Here is a 24375-nt window from a genome sequence, read left to right as displayed (position 1 = left end):
TAGTCGATAAAGACACAGTTGGCTAGAAACAAGACAAGCCACAAGAGAAATTGACGATGAAATCACCACGCGAAGGTAACCTTGCCATTGATCCTATGTTACTCAGCAAGCATTGGGAGGAAGCCAGCCATCATCGAGATAAAAATAATGTGGAGAAAGATAACAAATACTATCATTGACGAAGGTTCAAGAGTCAATGTGTTGCTTGAGGAAACTTGGAAATGCCTTGGAAAGCCAACACTCTGACTGCCAACCTTCCACTTAGTGGGTGCCAACCAACATGGCATTGAGCTATTGCTAACACTCATGGCACAAAAGGTAATGATTGGGACATAGTACTTTTTCTTGGACTTTGTAGTTATCTTCTTGTAGAAGGCATATAATGCACTCCTTAGTAGGGATTAGTTGATTATTGCTAAAGCAAACCATAATTGGAAGCGGAACACACTCATGATTGAGAGTGAAGGGAGGAAGCACGACATCGACCTAAGGGGTCAGGCGGTGAGTGGGGACCTGGCATCCTCCAAATCAGAGTCCAAATATGGAGAGTTGAGAAGGGCTGAAGCAAAGGCATGGAACCTAACAATGAAGGGGTGCTCAATTGGAAGACAACTATAAAGATGAAATGAGTTCTTTGAATAGATTATTCCACTGGCAAATGGAAGACTATGAAGTCTTCCACCCCGAATGCAACATGCTACAAATTAGGGAGATTTAGGAAGGCGACCAAGGTGCTGAAAGTGCTACCTTCTCCCGGAGTACGAGGAGTACAAGGAGGGAGTGGCACAAATGGATAATACACCCGCTCATCAATTTCAAAGAGACAAGACAATAAAATATGATGAGTCGAGTGTCAAGGAGTTAGATCTTGACGATGAAGACAACTCAAAAGACATCTTGGTCAGTGATGACTGGGACCCCGTAATGAAGGCAACTACATTCAAGATATTCATGGAATATAAGGACATCTTCACTTGGACATACAAGGACCTTAAAGGGATACCACCAGAACTCTACCACATACACAAGATTCCCCTCGTACAGGTGCACAACCTGTACAAAAGACCGTACAGGATGAACAAAAATTATGCCACCATGGTACATGAAAAAATATGAGGAAATTGTTAAAATGTTAGAAGCAAGTAAAATTTTCAAGGAAGAAACAAGTGAGTAGGTCTCACCGATTGTAATATCCCTCAAGGAGGCAAACCAAATTAGGATTTGTGTGGACTTCACGTGCTTGAATGTAGTAACAATGAAAGATCCATTTTTTATTCCATTTACAAACCCACATTGGAGGGGCTTGTGGGCCATGAGATATATTTCTTTATGGATGGATTCTAGAGGTACAACTAGATAAGTATCGCCAAGAAGGATAAATTGAAGACTACCTTCATAGTAGAAGGGTTGTATGTATACAACAAAATGCCATTCAACTTATGCAACACCCCAAGTACCTTCCAACTGAAATGGACCCCTTACTTTTTTTCAATTTTAAACACCACAATGCACCCATTAAGGTTAGGAAAGAGAAATACAATACTGCTCGAAAGTAACCCTTCCACTTTCTGATCACCAAGAGCCCAGTGTGGGTGAGGTGAGAGCATACAATGAATCAAGGATCATTAGCTCCAAAACAAACTAAAGTACAATGTTGGGCGGCAAGCCAGCACCTTCCGCTTGTCTAGCGGGCAAGAACAATTTAATGTAAAATCACTCTACCGCTTTTCAGCAGGAGGACAATTATTACAATGCTGAAAATAAGATCACTCAACCACTTATTCAACGGGAGGACAATTATTACAATACTGAAAATAAGATCACTCAACCACTTATTCAACGAGAGGACTGTGAAACCAACTGAAAGCAATAGATAGGCGGCTAAGCCAGCCTCTTCCACTTCTTCAATCGGAATACAAAATGTAAAATGCAATAAGTTGAAGGTTGATCAGTACTACTGATTTCACCGTTACAATGAGAGCATTAGCTTGCAGATTACAATACGAAATTGATACCCAAACACACCAAAATGTTAGGAATTGATCCTCTAACAAATATGAACCATCCAGCAGATGAAAAGTATCCAAACAGGTAAATACCTTGGGTCTGATATAAAGAACAACAAACTGAAATAACAAACCAGCGAGAAAAGAAATCACCTAGGTGCTCATAACTTCGCCCACACAACTCCAAATGACTTGAAATCAAATGCAAATAATCCCTGAAGAGGAGGCACCAAAGCCAAGACCAACCACCAGCTACAAATCTGATCAACACATTTAATGCATGCTTCCCAAGGCATTCACATACATGGTACGACCAGTTAAGGAGGGTGATTTTGTTAATAAAATCCAAATCAACACCAAACACCACGAAACTTAGCAAAAGGAATCGCCTAACCAAGAGGAAAACATAGGAAAAATACCCAAAAGCAGCAACTGAACTCTCGGAGACTTATGAATGAATTTCATGATCAGCTCCATACCAAACAGCAAACTCCAGCACTGTAAACAACACTCCAAAATCAAAAAGCATCAAATAACTTCATCTTCATTGAGCTCGATCTGCTCCTCTGAATGACAAACAGTCAAAATATTCAGCTTACTATAAAATTAACTTATTTCTCCATAAGGCGTCCATCTTGCCTTATTAATATCTCACTTTATGAAGTATTTTTCCTCAACAATAAATCGCCTAGACCTTATGACATAAAATAATACTTTATCACCCCAAGTCATCTTTAAGTCATAACCAAAAATACATAAGTCACACGCCTAGGCCAAGGGGGGTATTAAAATATATTAAAAATACTTTTTCCATTTGCTGAACAACTACCATAGTGAACTGAAGGATAAAAGTACTGAAAACTGCACTGCCAGAAATAGCCTCTGAACTGCAGCATTGAAACCTGCCAAAAATAGTACTTACTAAAAATAGCATATTGCTAAAAAGAGTGTGTCCAAATGTATTTTAACCACATTCTAAGAAGCCGTCGCAACTTACTAAAAATAGTAAGTCCGGAAAAGTCTTCAGATACAGTTGCATGTCACACCATCGCGAAGCTTTCTGAAAACCAAAAAAAATCAAGAAAAGTGAGTTGTCCTCGCCCCTACTTACTAAAAATAGTAAGTATACCAAACTCCACTAATTGCTACGTATGTACCATCGTTGTGAAGATTTTTGAAAACCCAGAAGGAATCCAGAATCAAAACTGCAAAACTCCAACACGCAAGCTACCAAAATTGCCAAAACATCCTCCTAGAAAATAGGAAACCCTAATTCTGCCTCTGACTGACCAACGGGTCTCAGGATTGGCCAACAATCCCCAAAACAAACTAGAGCAGAAAAGGGGACATTACACCAACACATTATCTTACACATTTTTGACAAGATGTCAATGGGAAACTTCAAAGCATTCCTAGATGACTCGTCGATATACAGTAGGCAAGATATTCACCTAATCGCACTCAAAAAATGGATGGAAAGATGTTGAAGGGAAACGCTCACATTGAACCCAAAAAAGTGCAGATTTATGGTGCCTCAAGGCAAGTTACTTGGCCCAATTGTCTACAAGGTAGGATTGAAGACTGACCCAAACAAGGTAGGGGTCATTATACAGATGGAGGCACCAGAGAACGTAACAGGAGTGAAATCCTTCCTTGGGCATGTGGATTACCACCGAAGATTTATAAAGAACTTTGCTCAAATTTCTTACCCCCTAGATATGTTGATGAGGAAGGGACAACCATTCACGTGGGGGGAGGAGCGAGACAAAGCCTTCAATGAACTAAATTCAAGACTGGTCAATGCACCTATCCTGGCGTACGCAAACTGGAACAAGGAATTCCATTTGCACGTAAATGCCTCCAACTATGCAATTAGGGCTACATTGGCAAAAGTGGGTTTACAAGGACTGGATTACCGGTATTCTTCACCACTCTCCTACTCTCAAAGGTAGAAATGAATTACAATACAACTAAAAGAGAGGCATTGGTAATGGTGTACTCCGTACAAAAGTTTTGTCCCTACTTGTTGGTGATGCCATTCACCTTCTATGTAGACCACCAATCCCTAATGTACTTTGTAATCAAGCCAATCATTCAAGAGCGAGTGAGTAGGTGGCTACTTGTACTGCAAGAGTTTACATTCACCATTATTGGTTGATCAAGGAAGAACCATGTCATTACTAACAAGTTATCTAAATCAAATCAGGAGAGCCACCTAATGGGGTTAATGAGGACTTCCCGAATGCTCGTCTATTTCAAATTGCAGCATTACCGCCATTATACAAAAACATTGGGGGTTACCTATCGACTTCTACTTTCCCAAGGGAGATGCCACCAAGCAAAAGGAGAAAACTAGCTCTCAAAAGCAAAACCTTCCAACTCATCAACGAGTTGATACACAAGATGGGTCCTGACCAAGTGCTATGAAGATATGCCATGCTGGAGATATTGGGAATGTTGAAATAAGCACATGAAGGTCTAACTAGAGGCAATATGGGACCAAATGCCACAACATGGAAAGTCTTATTGGCAGGTCTATGGTGGCCAAAACTACATACAGATGCTCGTGAATGGGTAGTGGGATGTGTTACGTGCCAAAGAGTTGGCAAACCCTTGAAGAGAGACTAAATGCCATTGTTCCCTTTGCAGCCCCAAGAACTCTAAAAGTGGTTGGGTTTAGATTTCATTAGGCCATTGAAGGTCAGTCAAATACATAGATGTCAATACATCGCGGGTGCCACTGAATAACTCACAAGGTGAGGAGAAGCTAGGGCACTACCAAACAACACTACCATCAATATGGCAAAGTTTATATATGAACAATGGCATTCTGATACAAATCACAATTGATAGAGGGGTGCACTTCGTCAATCATGTCATTCGACTGATGATGACAAAATTCAAGATTTTCCATAATATGTCGAGTCTGTACTACTCGAGAGCCAACGGCCAGGTGGAGTCAACAAACAAAGTGTCGATCTTGATCATATACAAGTCATGTGGCATTGAGGGCAAAGAATGGGAACAAAGACTCTCGACGATACTAAGGGTGTACCATACAATGTACAAGGTAACAACAAGGCATGCGTCATTCTAATTGATGTATGGGCGAGAAGCAGTGGTCCTTGTTGAGTACATGATCCCAAGTTTGCACAATACTATCGAGAACCACCTCGGAGACACAAAAAACTTAAAGGAACACATCTTTGCCCTCAACAAGTTGGGCAAACAGAGAGTGATGGCACAATGGGCCACGGAGGTCATGCGACGTCAACCAAAGTTTTGGCATGATAAACACCTCCAAAAAATGAACTTCCAACCAAGGCAGTTGGTTCTCAAATATTACGATCGTAACAAAATCAAGCCCATGAAGTTTAAATTTCATTGGTTGGGACTTTATAAAATAAGGGGGGTTAGCGAAATTGGAGCGATCAAACTAGCAACCTTGGATGACAAACCCATCAAAAACCCTGCCAATGGATCAGAGCTTAAGGTCTATTAGGAGAGAAAACGACCCACTTTGGCAATCAACATGTTGGGATAAGTGACCCGAGGTGGATGGACAGTAGGAAGGGCTAATGCATTGAAGAAGGATCCTATAATGATAGACAACCATTTGCACTAAAGGAAGATTGGGTTGAGGCAAGAGATAACAAACTGGTAGAGGAGAGATTGATAAGAAAGCATGTGGAAGGCATTGTTATGCCGCATATCCACAAGCATCTCACCAACACTTTCTTTGGCACACTTGCACTCTGGAGATTTATGGTTAGCTAATGGTGACGAATAGCACCTTACGAAGGAGTACGGGAGGGATACTTGGCCTATGACATTGACGAGGAAGCTGAGAGAAAGCGGAAGGAAGAGCAAGCCACAAAAGAGAGGGAACTAGATGATGACTTTGAAGAAGAAATCGACTTGGAGGAATATGGACAGCCAATTGGACCATCTCTAAAAGCAGTAATAAAGGCAAACGACTGGTTTATTTCTAAGAGAGATGGATACAATGAAGATATTATCAAATCTTGCATCGAGAATGGTAGAGAACCCCCACCGTTACCGACCTCAAACTCACTTTGGCGAGTTATTCCCAATCCAGTAGGGCCATCGAAGATCAATAGCAAGGACACGACATGGTACCAACAATATGGAGTCCTGCCCCTCTGCTTGATAAAATTTTTGATTTGGAGTATATTGGTACTTGTGAAAATGAATGTTATAAGCGACAGTTGAATACTTGTTGGTGGTGGCATGCCTCTGAGGTTAAATCCATACCCCGAGATGGGCCTAAGGGGATAAAGAGAAAGGTTGATAATGAAGACAACAAACTGAGTAAAAAAGAAAAAAATAGAGGAGAAAACCAGATTTTGCAAAAAAATTCAAAGCATAAAAGGTAAAAATTACTACAGAGTGATAAGGGTGAGAAATTAAAGGTGAAAGGAATAAGTTTGGACAAAATATGGACAGAGAAATTTTTTAACAAAAAACTAAAATTAGAAAATAATAGTGTTGGCAGAAATCAAAAGTACCATGCAACAGAAAATGAAAAATTTTATGCAAGAGGATGGAAATATAAGAAGAAAATTAAAAATAGAAGGCATTGAAATATTAAAAAGTAAGAAGGAAAAATCAATTTCTAAAGTACGCCTCATAACGCAATTGATTAAAACGCTCACTCTACACAAAGGAGGCACTTATAAATCAGCTTGGCTGATTCACTGTTTTTCACAAAGAGCACAAGTACCAAGAGTAAAATTGACTAGGGTAAGAATAGCGAAGTCGAAATGGGAAAGTAGGTTGGTAGAAGCAGAAGTATGGAAGCAGAAGCAACGCAAGTGCACATTGGACCATCCCTACAAACTGTACGACAACACTAAGAGGAAGCCATGTACGGTAGAAAAATCAGCATACAACAGCTACAGATGTCCCTATGAATTCCAAGTAAGGCTTCGGCTTATCGTACAGAGAAATGGTAAATTGTATTGAAAGGCAACAACAGCATATGGAAATTTAGTCGAAGGAAGAATCACCAAGCCATACGGCAAGTGCAAAGTATAATACAATAAAAGAGCCATAATGTACGAACAAGGAGCTAAGTCGTACAGAGGAGTTACCAAGCTACACAAAGCAAACATTTCCAAACTATATGGCAAAGACCCCAAGATGCGCCTGCACAAATACCCTACACCATATGGCAAAGACAAACCTGCTAGGCCATACGACAGTAGAAGAGGGTGCCAAAAGGAAAAAATGAGGTCGTACAGGAAGCAAGCAAGGTCATACAAAGAGGATGAAACCAAGTGGCACAAGGAAGAAGGGAGTGAGTACGAGGGTACATCAAACATTGCCTTCAAGGTGTACCTTGTGTTGGTTGAAAATTTTGTACACTTGGAGAAATATACAAAATGTGGTTTCAACCATAGCGTGTGAGTAAAACTCTCCTAATTAAGGGAAAGCTCCCCCTATCTAACTACAACTTTGTAAATAAAATAGGATGGGACAACAATCTTTCTTCTTCTTTCAAGAAAGACAATATCCTTTTCTCTTCACAGAAAAGTGATAGCGATTTGATATAAAACAGCAGTAACAACTTTCGAAATGAAATGAGAGAAAGGAAATGAAGTTTCCTGAAAGCTCAAAGACTTCCGTCACTTCCTTCGGGACAGGACAGCAATATCAAGCTCAAAGACTTGATTATATGAAGTCCTATCTACCCTTTTCTATACTAATTCTATCAAGAACAAATTATAACAGCTCAAAGACTGGAATATCTTATTCTTTTCTACTTAAAACAATGGGAAGTAGTATAAGCTCAAAGACTCACAGCTATTTCTCACAAAATCTACTCCTAAATTCTCTTAAGAACAAGTGAAAGCACAAAGATTTACAGCTTCTCTCAACAGAATATTTATTTTAATCTATATTAACCTCAAATACTTGCAGCACAAAGACTGCAAATCAAATGTGATTAAGCTCTTTAAGAAACACTTGCAAGAAAGAAAATATAGGACACAAACTCAAGTATGTAGCACAAAGACTCAAAGCTTGAGCAATTTCCTTCTATTCCTTTCAATTCTTGAATTTACACATGAAAGCTCAAAGACTTCTTTGCTGTAAATTTGGCAGAGTTTTTGCTTGCTTTCCAAAAGATAAAAATTACAATAGACCCCCTCAAGTATTTATAGAAGAGCAGCCTTGAGAAAAAGGTGGGAGGGTCCTAACTAACATGAGAGATTCTCTTAACCACCAAGACTTATCCAATAACTAACTATGACTTATTCCAACTATAGTCCTAATTGAACACAACTTGTAATTGTTTTACATGTAATTACAAAAGTGTAATGAGTTAACTTGCAATTACAAAATTATTTTATACATGTAAGTTGTCAAAACAAAATTACAAATGCATACCTAAAACTATTCCATGTGTCTAAAGACACGACTCTAACTGCATCATCATTTGTCTGTGATGATCTTCATGTTGCTTCAGGATGCTAGAACTTGAAGTATTCTGGATTGGTAAAGACATCTTGAACCAGAACGGGAACTTGCATCCTTGTCTTCTTGCTTGGGGTAGTACTCTCTTTTCAGGAGGGAAAGGGTTGCCTCCCTCTTTTCATGTCATGGCCATCTTTGTCTTGAAAGCATTATATGCTCTCAACCATGAATTGTTGTTGTATCTCTTCTTTGTATCATCCTTCATTCTTGAAATCTTCTTGCAAAATAAAGCCCATGCCTTAATCCATTGATTTGGTAGATTGTGTGTGCAAACCGAACTGACAAGGGAAGGGATAAATTGATGCAAAAATGGGCTCACAAGTGAATTTCGGGTTTTGGAAGTTGCAATACATGTGTGGGAGAAACAAGAGCATTAACTTGCAATTGTGGAGAACAAACAAGCAACTTCATATGTATAATGGGTAACTACAAGTTTGCACTTGTAATTGGACCTTTAGAACTCATTTTCAAGTGTTTTTTGAGTGCATTTTGGACCAATTTCGGGTTCTGGATGGCTGACCACAGGTAGACTTTAAATGGGGAAAATGAATGAAGGTGTGAAATGAGTGGATGAAATGGTATGTACGGATGATGGAAATGAATATGAGTGAAAATGAAAATATTTTGGGAAGATCGTCTTCAAGAAAATGGGAAGAACTTTCTACATGTAATCTGAATCTAAAAACCCGATTTTGAAAGAATGGGTATTTTTCATCTTTGGAACTTGGAATTTCAACCAAAGATGGTTAAATTCTTTTAACCGTAAGGGAAGAACAATTATTTTCATCCAACTTGCAATCGGGACTTAAATTCCCGAATACAAGTAAAGAGGGAAAATGGGGAAGAACAATGCAATCCACAAATTGCCTTGCAAGGGGAAAATCTCTCTCACAAAACCGGTTTTTGGGGCAAAATAATCATATACAAATTTACAACCAAAAAGGAAAAACAAGAAGACAAGAAAACAAGAAAATGAAACAAAGAAAAAAAAGAAATCAAACCTTGCTTCAAACTGAAAATGCCTCTTCAAAAAGATGATCAATTTTTGAAAGAAGGAAGGAGAACTCTTAAAAAGAAATTAACCGCATTCCAAAACCCTAGCCACGTTTTAACAAAACGCCTTGGGCAGCAAAACGTGGCACCAAATGCAAATTTAATGGCACGAGAAGTGATCAATCCTCCATCAAACCCCAACGCCTTAGCATAATAAGCAAAAACGTCTAAAGGAGAGATGAAAACGTGGCAACTTGGGAAAGAAAATCGTGGTTTTGGCAAAAAACGTTTTTGCTGTTAAAACCTCATAAAACCAGCGATAATGTCTTCCAAATGGCATGAAGAGAGTTGGAAAATGCATGAAAATAGCAAGGAATCCAAAACGCCTTCCTCCTCCTTGAATTTCTCCACAAAAATCGTTGGAAATCTTCAACAAAATCCTCCAATATTGCTGGTCGGGTTTTTAGAAAAGAACAACAAGTTTAAAATTGCATGCAATAAGGAAAATCGGGTTTTTGAGAGCAAACAACAAGTTTAAAATGTTATTTTCTCTCAACAAGGCAAAATTGGGTTTTAAAAATCCAATTGCAAGTTTAAAATTTCACTTTTTCCATCAACAAGGCAGAATCGGGTTTTAAAAATGCAATTACAAGTTTAAAATTCCCCAATTTGCACTTTATGGAGAAAATCGGGTTTTTTGGGCAAAATCAAAGTTACCCGGAGACGCGTCCCCAACCTGAAAACACCCGTCCCCGTCTCGGGGATGTTTCAGGGACTTGGGGATGGCCAGGGGACGTTTCCCCCCGTCCCCAAATTGCCCTGTTTTTTGAGGGCACGTCCCCGAAACGGGGGGACGCCTGCCCTAGCTCTGGGGGACGTCCGTACGTCCCAGGGATGGCCAGACGTCCCCCATTCTAAGGCCCTTAAAAAATATTAAAAAAATTTAAAAGGTTGTATTTTTTATTTTTTATTTAAATTTTCTAATAGAGGCCCCTTATTAATTCAAATTGTTATTAAAAATAAAAAAAATTAAAAGATAACATTAATTAAATTTTAAATTTATTAATTTAATTCATAATTTTGACAATGAAACTATATGGCAGCAGTGTAGCCTTTGGGCATTTTGAAGCAGAGATTAGAAAATCTCCAAACTCGACAAGCCATTAGAAAAATAACACCCAACGCCTTTATTAAAGAATAAGTTATTTTGGCCTCACACAAGGGGCGTTGCCCCTTGACCCCACCTTGGGGGCACTGCCCCCAAACCCCCGTTGAAAAATATGGGAGGAAACTGCGTCGATAGAAGTAGGGAAAATTTAACCTCGGAGTCTATTGATATGCATATTGACAATGTGAATGAACTGAAATTCTGATTTATGAATGCATAATTGCATATTGTCTCTTGAGTATTAACAATGTTGTATGTTCAGAATTTACATTCTAAAATGTTTTCAACTTTTCATAGTATCATACACATGCTATATCCATGTTTTATTGTTTTCATATGAATATAATGTATGTATCCATGTTTTCGTATGAACATTTAGAATTTTGAAATTTTCCTATTTATTTTAAATTTTTCCTATATTTTATATAGCAATCCCCTTTGCCGTCCCCAAATTTGGCAAAAAAGTTTGCCGTCCCGAAAACGCATCCTGCCATCCCCTGCTGTCCCCGTCCCGGGAACTCAGGGTAACTTTGGGCAAAATAGCAAATTTAAAATGTCACTTTATTTCAATTCTAGGCAAAATCGGGTTTTGGAGAGAGATGTGCAAGTTACAAATTACTTGTAAAGGGAAAATAAAATCCCTACAACAAGTTTTAATAACTAGCACATATGTAATAGAGGTTTAAAATCCCTATTACAAGCAAAAGACATTAAAGTAGGGGTTTTATGTAATGTCCCTAGTGGGGAGTTGTCTATTTGGTGCTTAAGACCTGCAAACAAACGTTAGTATTCCCAAAAATATGTAGGGTAAGTAAGCATGTGTGCTATTTATACAAGTAGTAAAGATATGCTATTCTACATATTCAACTATTAAATGCTCTTTGATTTATTATTAACTATACAAAATGCAAACCTTCCTTAAGTTGATTTTCCCTTGATTGACCAACCCTCTATTGAGATCTCTTTCTCAGTTGGGACAACCCGGTAATATCTACCTAAGGGCTCTATGGGATCTCTATTAATGAATGAACTCATTAATGCTCTCAAACCTGGCAAAGATCCCACCTCTGTCCAAGCTTCCCTATCTCTGACATATGCATATGGTTAACCTCTACATTATATATATTGCCTCTAAGAGATTTATTATGGATCTCCCTCTGAACTCTATAAAGTGTTTAACGCAGCTAAGGAAACCATGCCTTTCACGTTTAATATTTAAGTTCTCTGTGGATTCTGGAAATAGTGCATACCTTCTGCTCTTTCCCTTGTCCTAGGCTCTGGGCGTCCGCACTGGGTTTCTTTCCCTGCAGTTCACTGGCAGTGGCCACGCGTAGCATGGCGACGCTCTTTTCTACTAGTCCGCCTGTGTGCGGAGATACACCGCATACAAACCCCGAGCTCTGCGTGATCACGTTGCTGGTAGTGTTCACTGGTTTTCCTCGACTTCGCATTTCCCGCACTCGTCTCCCTCTCCACCCCTGTCCGTGCATACAAAAGGTAAGAAAAGTTACAAAAGGAAAACCATTGGATTCAAAGCAAACAGCAAAGAAAATGGAGGCTCTGGGTGCTAATCTGTAAGCAATAGGGTTTGCGCAATGTCGTTGATGATAAATGGAAAAACAAGAGCTAGCTTTAAGATAACGAGCAATGATGATGGAAATTACAAGGCCAAGCCTCCTGCCAAGTTCATTGAAAAAGATGGAACTTAAAGCCTTCGAAATTAGCCTGAAGGACAGAAATTGTACAGAAGTTTTGAATTCAAGTGAAATCCTCTTTTTCTTATTCTTCGTTCTTCACTTTTACAATGAGATCCATTTGCTAATGTTTTTCTGGATGAACTTGTACACAATCGATCCAGCAAAACCCACTGTCTCCGTTTTGAAAATTTTCGTTGTAAAATGCCGTTCACTGCCAACCTTAATATCAGAGCACTTTGTAGAGAAGGGCAATTGATGGAGGCGCTACATATTCTCTCTTCTACACACAACCCATCTGTAGACTGTTCTACATATCTCCAGGTAGTGCATACTTGCATTACAAAGAAACCTTCATATGTTTTGCGTCATTGGTCGTGACCTTCGGATGTCACGTTTTGGGTTTTTGATTGCTATGTTTGTTTAAGCCATCTTTTACGTAAATCATACATTTGAATAATTTAATGTCTTATTATTATTCACTATTTTATCATTTAACCATTATGTTTTAATATTTAATCTTTTCTATTTTATTATTGGGTACACTTTATTAAGAGAATCATGACTATAATAATAATTATTATTTATCCTTTATTATTATCTACAAATATTTTTATGATTAATGATCTATTATTTATTATCCACTTGATGTATACGAATGATTATTATTTATCATTTATTTTACAATTAATAATTTATTATTAATATATAATATTTATTATTTACTTGATGTATAATAATGATTATTATTTATTATTTTATCATTTATTATTATTTTACACATAATAATTAATATATAACATTTATTACTTGATTTATAATGATACTTTATTATTTATCATTTATTAATTAATAATAATTCATGATTAATGATTTATTATTTTAATTGGCAATGAACAATGTGTTTTTGACAAATTTAAGTACCGGGGTATATTTATTAATCGGGGGTCATTGCAATTTAGAAAAGATGTGATGTCCCCTTCTAGTTGACATCTGTCAGCTGAGTAGATTAGCCTATCACTGACCCTCGTAGGCTGATGAGGTTGGGTAGAGGGTCCTCCAGAGATTGATTCACCACCTTCAGAGCAAGCACTCCAGGTCTGGTCTTCGTTTGAGGTCTCCAGGACTCTGTTTGAGATACTTTCTATTTTTAGCAGTCCTGCTATTTATAGCCAGTAGGTTGGGCAAGGACAAATTATGGTTTGGCAATCTCCAATTTAGACAGCAGGTATTTCTGATGAATACTTAGAGAGATATTAATATTTAATTATTTTTAATTAAATATTAAATGGCGAACTTTAATGTTTTAATGTTTTAAAAAGTCACTTTAAGTTATAACTTAAGTGAGGGTCTATTTCTCATCAGATGGGGCCAGTTTTTATATTAAATGGAAGATGATTTATTTTTGACACTTCAATAGTCAAAAATAAACAATAAAAGTTCAAACATCATTAAAGGCCAAGTCGCACCTTTCTTGGGAATCGTGCCAACCCTAAATGGAGAAGATTAAAGAAGATTTTAGGTCTTCTTTTCATTATGCTAAGTTTTGATATTTTTGTTTGGAGCTCTAAGAGGAGTTTTGGCCTAGGGTTTCAGCAGAAGATTCTTCTGCAGTGATCAGAGGTATCGATACAGGAAAACGTGGGATTCTTGTGCAACAACATCAGAGGTTGTGAAATATCAGCTAATCTTGCTCTTTCAGTTGGTTTTATCCAGAAACCAATATTGGACAGATTGAAAAGGGGTTTATTAATTTTTATGCAAAAGATTGATTGCAGCCGCAAAGTCAAAACAGAGGCAGGAATAAGTGTGTGACAGATGGGGGTTTTGTGCATGTACAGCTTGTTGATCTGCCGTACCTTTCTTCCTTGAAAGGGTACGATTTTTGCTGAGGAGTCCAAAAATTCCAAAACAAATGCCAAAAGGGACGCCTTGCCAATGTCTTTCCATCGGGCTAACATGCGAGTATTTTGGGTCAATTTAAAATAAATTGCAGCTTGCTGTCATGAAATCTGTGCATGACCAGCAATAGGAAAATAAGGGTTTTAACAGAATATACTGGTATTTATCAATTCTTCTCTAGCTTCTTGTTATTTTATTTGAGTATTAAATAAATGATGAACGGATGTAATGAGGGTTTGATCAGTGTTGTTGAATATAAATTGATTTCCAACAAATACCATTAGTTGTTTTTTGTGCTTAAGATTGTCAAAATTCTATTTGTTGTCATTATTTGCAAAGAACACACTTGAAACGCAACAGGTTCAGCAAAATGTTAGTTGTCTCAGTTGAGGGCCTTTTGAGGTTCTTACAAAAGAATTACAAGTTTACTTGTAACTTATCCAAAAAAATCCCTATTTTAACTTGAAAAGTCAAAAAGCATCAAGGGGGAAATAAAAAGCAAATTAAAAGTTCTTATTTTTCAATAAAGTGCACTTGTAATTAGCCAAAAATTTCCCTACAAAGACCAAACCAATGGAAATCATTAAAACTTGCAATTCAAGAGAAATTTCCCACCTGCAGTCAAGGAGAAAAAACCTGAAATTGAAGGAAAGACATAGCAAACGAATCCAGAATGCGACAAAATTCGAAACATGGTTCGAAGATGGACTGAGGATTAAGCCAGTCCAAGGATTAGTTGAAATTCTGCCTTGGGAAGCATGCCATAGAGTAAATTTTCATTTTTTCACAAAAATTTCATGTAATGGTCCTTCATTTTTTAAAACAAAAATGAGGACAACACCTTGTCGGGACAAGAAATCTATACCAACAAAGAAGACAATGAGTTGTACATGGTGAAGACAAGCCTTGGCAATCCACACCGTGGGGGAGAAGATCAGTGAAACAAGGAGTCTAAGCGAATGTTGGGAAGTGACAGTTACTCTAACGAACTGCAAAGAGATTATTAAGCCCAAGTGAAAGGACAACATTCAGCACCAGTAATGGAGAGTCACACTAAGGGAAACGACCTTCCCAACCCTAGGTTGCAGGTGGAAAGTGGAGAAATGATGATATAGTCACAGTTGACTCCCTTGGGAAAATCTTACAAGAAGCGAATGCAGAAGTTGGTGACAAAGTGTGGAGGAAGATCATCTGTTGAAGCATGTGCTCCGCCATGCACAGGTGGACAAAGCAGTCCAACTGCCATTTTTCAACTCGAAGGAGTTCAAGCCTTGCCTGCACGCCATGGCAGTCTAGTATAACCAGGTCAAGTGGGAATCCTCATTGACCATTATGGCTACCAAGTGGTGATTTCGTACCAGCCATCAAACTTCACCAAGGTGTTGGGCATACCCTCAATTGGGAGTTATGTGGGAAAACCGAAGAAAGTGAGCCTTGAATGCAAAGGAGCACTTCTCTGATGGGTGTGCAGGCAAGACTTGATAGAGGAGGAACGTGAAGGCATCTGTGGCTCAAGAGGAAATAGAAGGTTAAAAAAGAACATCCTAGCTACAGCAAAATGGCAGTGTTCCCTAGACCTTCTCAAGTGTTGGTTAATGGGTGCCAATCGTATGTCTGATGTGGCTTTTTGGACGATTGACTTTATGATCCAACTCAATGTGGGAAAGGTTTATAATTGGTCGCGAGGACTCTCAGAAAGAATCATGACTTCCTCAATCTGAGGCACAAGGCCTTTTACATGACCCAACATGCTATTGGATTACTCCTTGAAGCAAGACATACCTAGGTGCCTCTGAATAGATGAGGAGACTGCACCTCGTGGGAGAGTTGAAGTCAAGATGACCAACAGCATTTTATTGGGCAAACTTAGGCATTCAAGCAGCTAGTGAAGAGGTCGTTCCATCAACTATGCCTCCGCCAAGGAAACAAAAGTGCCAAACAAAAACCAATGAAGGAACAACAATTGCAATCTCATCATCTAGTGATGACACCACCCCAAAGATTGCTAGCCTAAAGCATTCCACTTCAAACGAGGATTCGACAGTGGCGTATTCAATTCTGGTAGGGGCAACACCACCAACAACGATTGCCATCATCACATTTGCGTCGGCTATACTCTCACATGCCACACTCTCTAGAGCTTCTATACGTGCAGAAGTAGTTACCACTCCAACACAAGTTGTCGCCGAGTTGTGAGTGATTGTTGCGGTTGAGGTACCAATCACCACACCAAGGAGAATCATCATTGAGGTACCAGTCACCACACCAAGGAGAGTTGCTACCAAGGTACCAGTTACCACACCAATTGCTACCATGGTGCCAGTTGTCGCACCACTACCAGATGCAACAGTGATGCCAGTTGTCAGGACAACACAGACAACAAGTTGCAATTGGCACCAATCGCCCCACCACCACCATCACCAAGTCTCTTGGAAGACTTGGATTCGCTGCCAATTGAAGGAGCAGAGCCCTTGACAATTGGAAGAGAGGTAGAGAACACAGTTGAGCGTGAAGAAGAGCAATTGGCACTTGTAGGGGAATCAATGGAGGTGGTTCATACCATCGAGACATCAGTTGAGCCCATGGTGAATCAGCCTAGTGAGCTCGACGAATAGGAGGGTGCTACTACATCATAGCCTATAAAGGCCAAGACCTCGGATGTTGAGGGTTTGAATGACTCCTCCAATGCGGATGAGACTGAGGTGATGCACATACAAATTTCTAAACCGGATCCCCATGATGTACATGGCACAATGCAAACGTACCTATCAAAGTTGGACGATATAGCCCTAGTCATACAAGAAGTGACTGAACTTTCTCCGAAGATGGATATGTGATGTCCCCTCCTAGTTAGACATCAAATATTCAGCAAGATTAGCCTATCAATTGACCCTCATAGGCTAATGGAGTTGGTTAGAGGGTCCTTTGAGGCAGAGACCTAGTCAGTAGATGGGTTATTCTTCTTCTCCAGAGCTCAAAAGATTCAGTTTTGGCATTTGTATAGGTTTCAGAACTCAGTTCCTCATGATTACTATTTATAGTATGTCAACGGATGCTTGAGAGGGACCCTTACTATTTTTAGTAAGGTAGTCAGATGCGCAATGCATGCCATTATTGACCCTCTAGTTCATACGAGATTGAAAAATGATGAATATTAAAGGAGTTATTAATGATTAAATGGCCTAATGATAATAATTATTAAAAAGAGATATTAATCAGTTATAACTTAATGTTATAACTTGAGGGTCTAGCCATCATTAAAAGGGGGCCAAATATTTAATTAATTAAAGGCACCAAACCCAAGGTGGAGAAGTAATAATTATTAAAGTGAAATGTTATAACATTTTAATGAGCATTTAATGTGCTTTTTGAGGAAAATCAAACTCTTCTTGGAGAGTTAAATACTTTGCCTTGGGAATTGAACATTCATTCTATTGTGCATCTTATTCATGAATTTTCTTTGCGAGAAGAAACCAAGGGTTTCTGTCTTCAGCCAGCCATTGGAGAGTGTTAATTCTTCAGTGTTGCAGCCAATTGAGGTGGTGAAATATCCATTGAATGCAGCATACAAGAGAACTTCACTCAGAGGTTCTATTTGTGCGAATTGAAGGGAGAATTTCAGTGAAAATCAATCAAATTAAGGTTCCAGCTTGTAGATGATCAGAAGCTTGCATTGCCGTGATTGCTGGCACACTTTTCAGAGCTGATCGATCTGTTTTACCAGCCATTACTTGTAGCAAAAAGGGCGATTCTAGGTGAAGGGCAATTTTGCATAATAAGGGTTTAAAAAATTCCAATAAAATTAAGGAGAGGGCATTAGACTTGGGAGAAGACTTTGGCATCCATTTTGAAGGTTTTAATCTCAGATTCAAGGAGAATCGATTCATCCACAAGCTTCTTTTTACCAGCAGAATCATTGAAGAAGTTTGAACATCATTTCTGGGTATGCATGCAAGTGTAAAGCCTTCAAAATTTAATGAATAATAATGATATGTGAATTCTTGTAATTATTACGCATTGTATCCCTTTAGTTTTCAGTTTGAGAATTTCTATGTTGCATTGCATTGCTTTTTATATCCAAAAACACAAAAAAAAAATTGAAAATTCAGAAAAAACAAAAAACAAAACTTCCATATTTCATCCAAGAATTTGAGAATCAGTGCCAGAGAGGACTTGGGGTCTTCACAAGATATTGTTCTTGCTCCATTGGTGGCCACCGAAGCTGAGAAGATTCTTGCATTTATGCAAGTAGACTATGAGGGGGAGTTCTGTTGCTTTGACTCTCATGGATGGCCCATGATGGAGACCTCAAACATGCTCGCAGCATGGCACCCACCCCGTCCCACCACGGCTGGAAGGCATGGCTGAGTGCTCATTGCACTCCATGGTATGGAGGCATGCTTCAAGGATGTATTCTACAAGACGAAGAGGGAGACTGCTTCTATGGAAGAAGGTCATACAGCCAAGGTGAATGCACTTAGATAGGCAGAAGTTGCCAGGAGTGAGTTGTCTTCTCATATTCGCATTTCTCAGGACCAGATGACCTAGTAGACTCAGCTCACCACTACAAAGCGAGAGCATCGTATGGCTTTGGAGACCACCTTGGCCAAGAGGGAGGCACAGCTGCTTGAGCAAGAGAGTCACCCATAGCAGCAGAAGGTGGAGTTGGCTGAGAAGGATGTCAAGTTGGCAGCCTAGGAGCAGCAGCAGATGGCCATAGCTCAGGACTTGGAGCAGACCAAGGGTGACCTAATGGAGGCAATTCACATGGTGAAGGGGTCATGGGAACATGAGCTTGTGGCGGAATGGGACCTGAAGATCCGCACAGAGCAAGTGCAACGCCTTTGCTAGTGGTTCTCCACTTTTGTTGCCACATCTATTCCAACATCCTCTACTTGTCCAGGGACATCATCTCAACCCCCTTTTCAGTAGTTTGTTATTGTAGATAGCCCCGTTTTTTATTCTGTCATCTAGAAGATGACTTCTTTTTGTGGGGGCTGATGTGGTTGGCAGTTTATGCCAAGTGTTCATAAATAAATAATTTGTTAGCCAGGTGTTAATTGTATAAGTATTAGTCGGCTAATTATGTAATGTTGTCATTTGTTCCCAACAGGTAGTTCCTAGCAGTTGGTAATCTTAACCAACCGTCGGATGGTATTTATTGTACTCATTTTGTTGAGTCAGGGACCAGTTAATTATTGCACACATTGCATATGGTAATGAATGATACATCTTTCTAAAACTCTATTTTCTTGACATTGTCATACACTGTTATTCTATCTTCTACAAATGATATCTCTGTTTACTCTGTATATTGAATAGTAATTACCCTACAAGAGTAAACAACCATTCAGATCATAACTGGCTGATCAAATAAGCATCCAACAATTGGGAACGCTAACTGACCAAGAAATTATTGTTGTAGAAAAGTCCTTGATAATGGGTTTTTGGGTGATAAAAACGGGAGGTGTTTTAGTTCACTGACATCTTCTGTTGGTGAAACCCTGGCATAAACATACTCCAGCCACCAGTAACTGGAAACATGGTACAGTTGTAAAGATTGTCAGGGCAAAGATGATAATTAAAATAACAAAACAACTAATAGGAGAACAACAATCAACTACTTGTGCAACCTCCAAACAAGGAGAGTAAAGATCCGAAGTTAGATCTCCAACTTGATGGGGCAGCCGGCACAGATTGTCAAAGGAAATATCTTCTTTTGGAAGGACCTATAGGAAAAACAGAAAAAATCATGTAGCATTCCCAAACATTAACAAGAAATGACAAGTCAATCTACTTGACATTTTGAAAAATTGTCGCACCAGAATTCTTATTTAAGGTATAATACTGCAGATCAACATCTGCATCAAAGGGCTTAGCATTGGAGCAATGAGAGCTTTTCTAATGCTATGAACTTAGCAAATGAGATCTATGACAAAATGTATTACAGATTCTCAAACTCTGCTCATGTGAAATAAAAGTAGCTGATCAATGCGAAAAAGAAAGAAAGGAAGAAATTAAATAAGTTTCATCAGATCACCAAAAGTTGATCAATGATTCTTGAAGAGGGTGTCAAGTTACAAAAGGAAAAGTGACAGAAAGAAGAAATTTAAATCAATGATGGACATAGTTGCTCCAATGCAATAATATTTGACAGAAATGCACTTCTTCCACTCAAAGTATTGTGATAGCTTGTAATCATTACAGCCTTAACTCTCGGCAAGATTTCACCATCCTTGCCTATTTTTGAAGACAGAAAATAGAGACTTTGATCAGTGCCTCCTAAAAGTTCCAAGTAGATGGAATGTTCACAACTAGATCCAGCCCAAATATGGATTACTATGTCACCCCTTCAGGATAGATAGGCGTATTATAGGGAGACACTTGGATGATCAAGGTCCATAAAAATGAAATTGCCAAACTATAAAGAATACCGAACAATTTTTCAAAACCCCTTTCCTCTGTCACTAGGAGGTCATATTGCTTTCAGATCACATTTAATATCTCATATTACACCTAAATTAGAGGCCCTTCAAAATGAAACTGACTCTCCGGAACTTCAAAAGTAAATCAATTTTCCTTGTAATGCCTTAGTTGAATATGATTTAATATAAGATGCCTATGACAAATGAAATCTATATTGACAGAAAAGTTACAAACATAGTTTTTAGACATTAAAGAGAAAGTACAATTTAGAAAAAAGTAATGTCAATTGTTTTTTGGATAAAAAGAAATCCTTTAAATTTAAAAGATGCTAAAGATACCTGTTATGTAACCAGGATCAAGCTCTGTAATAGCAGATAGGCCAGCATCTGGTCGTGACTTGCATTCTGGATTGTCTGTTTGATTATATGGATCAAGCATCATGCACTTTAGCCAACAATTTACAACAGAAATTACCTATTAAATAGACAAGTTGAGTGTTAGCGTTCTTCCATTGTTACTTAAAATCCACAGCTTTACCACAAATGATAGTAGATTCAAAAAGAATAAATTTCTTTTAGCAAGAAGAAGGAAATATGGAAAATTTATAATTACTAAGTAAACTAATATCCCCCACACATTATCCCAAGAGGAATCAAAATGCTTGGTGATGTAGCTAGAAAATATGTGGATAAATACAATGCAACCAGAATATTTAATACATTTGTAGAAGAAAAGAAACTATCTACAGGAATTTAATGCAGCTATCCTGATATATGTAAGAGCACAATAGAATATGATATCATGGGAATGTCTACATGGATCACTGTAATTACTAATAATGATATGCATGATACCAAGAACGAAGCCTGACTGCATAAACGGAAACACTGTGGTGAACCTTGATCATGACAATTCAACTCATAGCAAATGACTTGAATAAGTATAAAAGTTGGCCATAGTAGTCCAATAAAAAATCTTCCATACCTTGCCAACTGCAATAATTCAAAATTAAATTATGCATACCACATCACATAGATGATGACAACTCATAGAATAACAAAACTGAATCGACAGTGCAGGTCTTTCAAGTAACACATAAGTTTACGTACTTAAGTAAGGGATCTAAATTTGAGCCCCAAGTTCCAAAAGAGAGAATAAACCAGAAAATAGCTCATGTAAAAACTTAAGTCTTATTCATGTATAAAAACCCGCATAAAGAATACTAGCTCTCAGATACAGAATTAAATATGTTAATGTTCAAATACAAGGATGAGCCTAAAGTTCACCATGACAATATTAAACAGGAGGAAGATATACAGTGAGCTGGATTGCATTATATCTGAAAGAATTGAATATTTATTTTCCAGTCTCTACATCCACTGGTTCATGTCAAGCTCATCTATCATACAGTTTATACAATGATCTTGATGCAGAATCATCCAACCCATATACAATCCTACAAACCAAAAAGATTTGTCCAATCAATTTTTTCCTTTTGTTCTAAAATTTTTGTCTTTCAAGTTCTTTTGTCCTTTTGCTGGTTCAAATTTTGTTTTATGTGGGGTCTGCTGCTATGGAGGTAGTCTTTACCTCATGCTCAGCGATACCAATATAGATCATGGGATATTTCTTTTGAAACTTCTGCTGCTGAGACCCATGCCTTCCTTGAAACCATGTCTTTCCTTCAAGCAGCGCTGATCTTGGGGTCCATCACAGCAGGACATGACAAGACTTCCAGAGGCATTTTTTTTTCCTTTGATTCTGAGCGTCTAAAAGCTGACCGTCACTGTGACCCACATGCCTCGCCCACTTCTTTATGCTGAGCATCTAGTGGAGGTTGTGGAGCCTATTACTGGCTAGTATTCCTAGTAAGGTCATGGCATTAATTCCCCGTCTTCTGCTCAACATTTTACTTCATCAACTCACTATTTCTGGCTGATCATGGGTCATGCCTTATCGGCTGATAGCAGTTGTTTTTTTGGGTGGCTTACCTATCTTCTTTATTTAAGGACAGGAATATGTTTGTAAAAGATATATAACAGGAGGCAACAACACATCAAGGGAGTCATGGAGATGAGGAAAATTTATTTGTTGCAGGTGCTCGTGGGGAATGTGACAACCAGCTACATGGGCCTACAATTTTCTGAATCATTTGTAATATTCTGTTGTTAGGCTGCATGCCTGTGATGAGACTGCAATGTGCAATAAAACTGTAAGGTACATTCTGATCAAAACCTCCTGAATTTATTATTCTGTATTGTGTCTACCTTGCCATACTAAATTGTCAATTCATGTTCAGATAGGGCAGCTTACCAAAAAAAATTACCCCGGTTCAGTCCAGCTGTACAAAATATATCTAATGTTTAAAATATTAAAAATGCCATAATTTACAAAAGCTATACAAAATTAAATGCAGAACACAAATCAACTTGCATCCGTAGCAATGTGTAGCGATGGAGTTCTGGGTCATTGAGGAATGAGAAGAAGTGCTGTTTCGTTTTGTTTTTTGTGTTCTTAATGCAGCTAATTTTAGGGTAAGCCCATTTTTTTGTTATAATTTATTACATTTTCATTTTCTTTGTTTTCTTTTTTGGGGGCATGGAGTATCTGGTAATAGCCTAGGACTATGGGTCCTGACCCTGCAAACCTGGGATATGCCTGGGCAAGACCCAGAGACTCAGAACATATTTGTGCATCCATACTGAAACTCATGCTTTGTTCAAGGCCTGTACAGGTATGCCCTAGCTAAATGAAAAAGGCCAGGCAGAACCCACAGTCCCATAATGCATTTGCACATACCCAGAGAATATGTAATATTCCCACTTATTTTTTCAGTTTTCAAGCACAACAATATTACAATGCACCCGTTAAAGTTAGGAAATATAATTCCAATGCTACTGAACAGTAACCCTTCCACTTTCTGATCACCAAGAGCCCAATGTGGGAAGGTGAGAGCATACGGTGTCAAGGGATTCGTTAGCTCACTAATCCGCTGGAAATTACAATGCAAATACAAAACTGGGCGGCAAGCCAGCCCCTTCCACTTTTCAGCGGGATGAAGAACACGAACTTGGCGGTAAACCAGCCAAGGAAAGTGGCGCCCACTTTGTCTTCTCTTTGTGGTGTTTTCTGTACTTATCTCTCAGCCAGTAAAATTTCTTCTTTTCTAGGTAAGTCCTTTTATTGTATCCTATTTGTTTTATTCACCATTTTATACAAGTCTTGCTTTTGCACTTATTTTCTTCCTATTACTTTGCTTCATAAGGTTCGCCACGTTGACTAATTTTTCATCTGTGGATGTTAATACAGTTTATTTTCCTTCTTTATATTAGGAAGAGCATGTTGGATGTAGTGCTTACTAACTACAAAGGCTGTAAAATCAAATATAGCAAACCTCATGACTGTTAGACACAACATGATGCTCTTGCCTATGAGTTGATCTTGTAAGAGATTGCAAAGGACAGATAGCAATTTGATTTGATTTTTAACAGTAGTGATTATCGTTACAAGACATTTGAAAAAACTATTTCTCACAGAAATTTTTGGAAATGATTTATGTATTGCATGGAAAAATGGAAGATTTGAATCGCATTACTATTTAGATTATGCTTGCTTATAATGGTTGATAAATGGCAAACGAAATTTAGCTTCCTAAATGTATTGTTTTATGTTGTTGTTTCTTGCAACT

The 24375-nt window shown here is 38.3% G+C and overlaps 1 protein-coding gene across 4 annotated transcripts in view; it reads right to left on the bottom strand.

Annotated features, from left to right (window-relative positions):
- The window catches only part of LOC131067662 (phospholipid--sterol O-acyltransferase), a 156496-nt gene that overhangs the window by 101465 nt on the left and 30656 nt on the right, over positions 1–24375 (bottom strand). For all 4 annotated transcript variants that reach the window (XR_009111857.2, XM_058002774.2, XM_058002772.2 and 1 more), the window contains exon 2: positions 21026–21161. Coding sequence is in view for 3 of the 4 variants with exons in the window: in XM_058002774.2 (XP_057858757.2) it covers positions 21026–21161 (136 nt within the window). In the remaining variant the exon portion in view is untranslated. The remainder of the gene's footprint in view (positions 1–21025; positions 21162–24375) is intronic.

The sequence above is a fragment of the Cryptomeria japonica genome, chromosome 11 (genome assembly GCF_030272615.1).
Source record: "Cryptomeria japonica chromosome 11, Sugi_1.0, whole genome shotgun sequence".
In the NCBI taxonomy this organism is placed as follows: domain Eukaryota; kingdom Viridiplantae; phylum Streptophyta; class Pinopsida; order Cupressales; family Cupressaceae; genus Cryptomeria; species Cryptomeria japonica.
The sequence above is the reverse complement of the archived record's forward strand: the minus strand, read 5'-3'. Positions and strand labels throughout refer to the sequence as shown.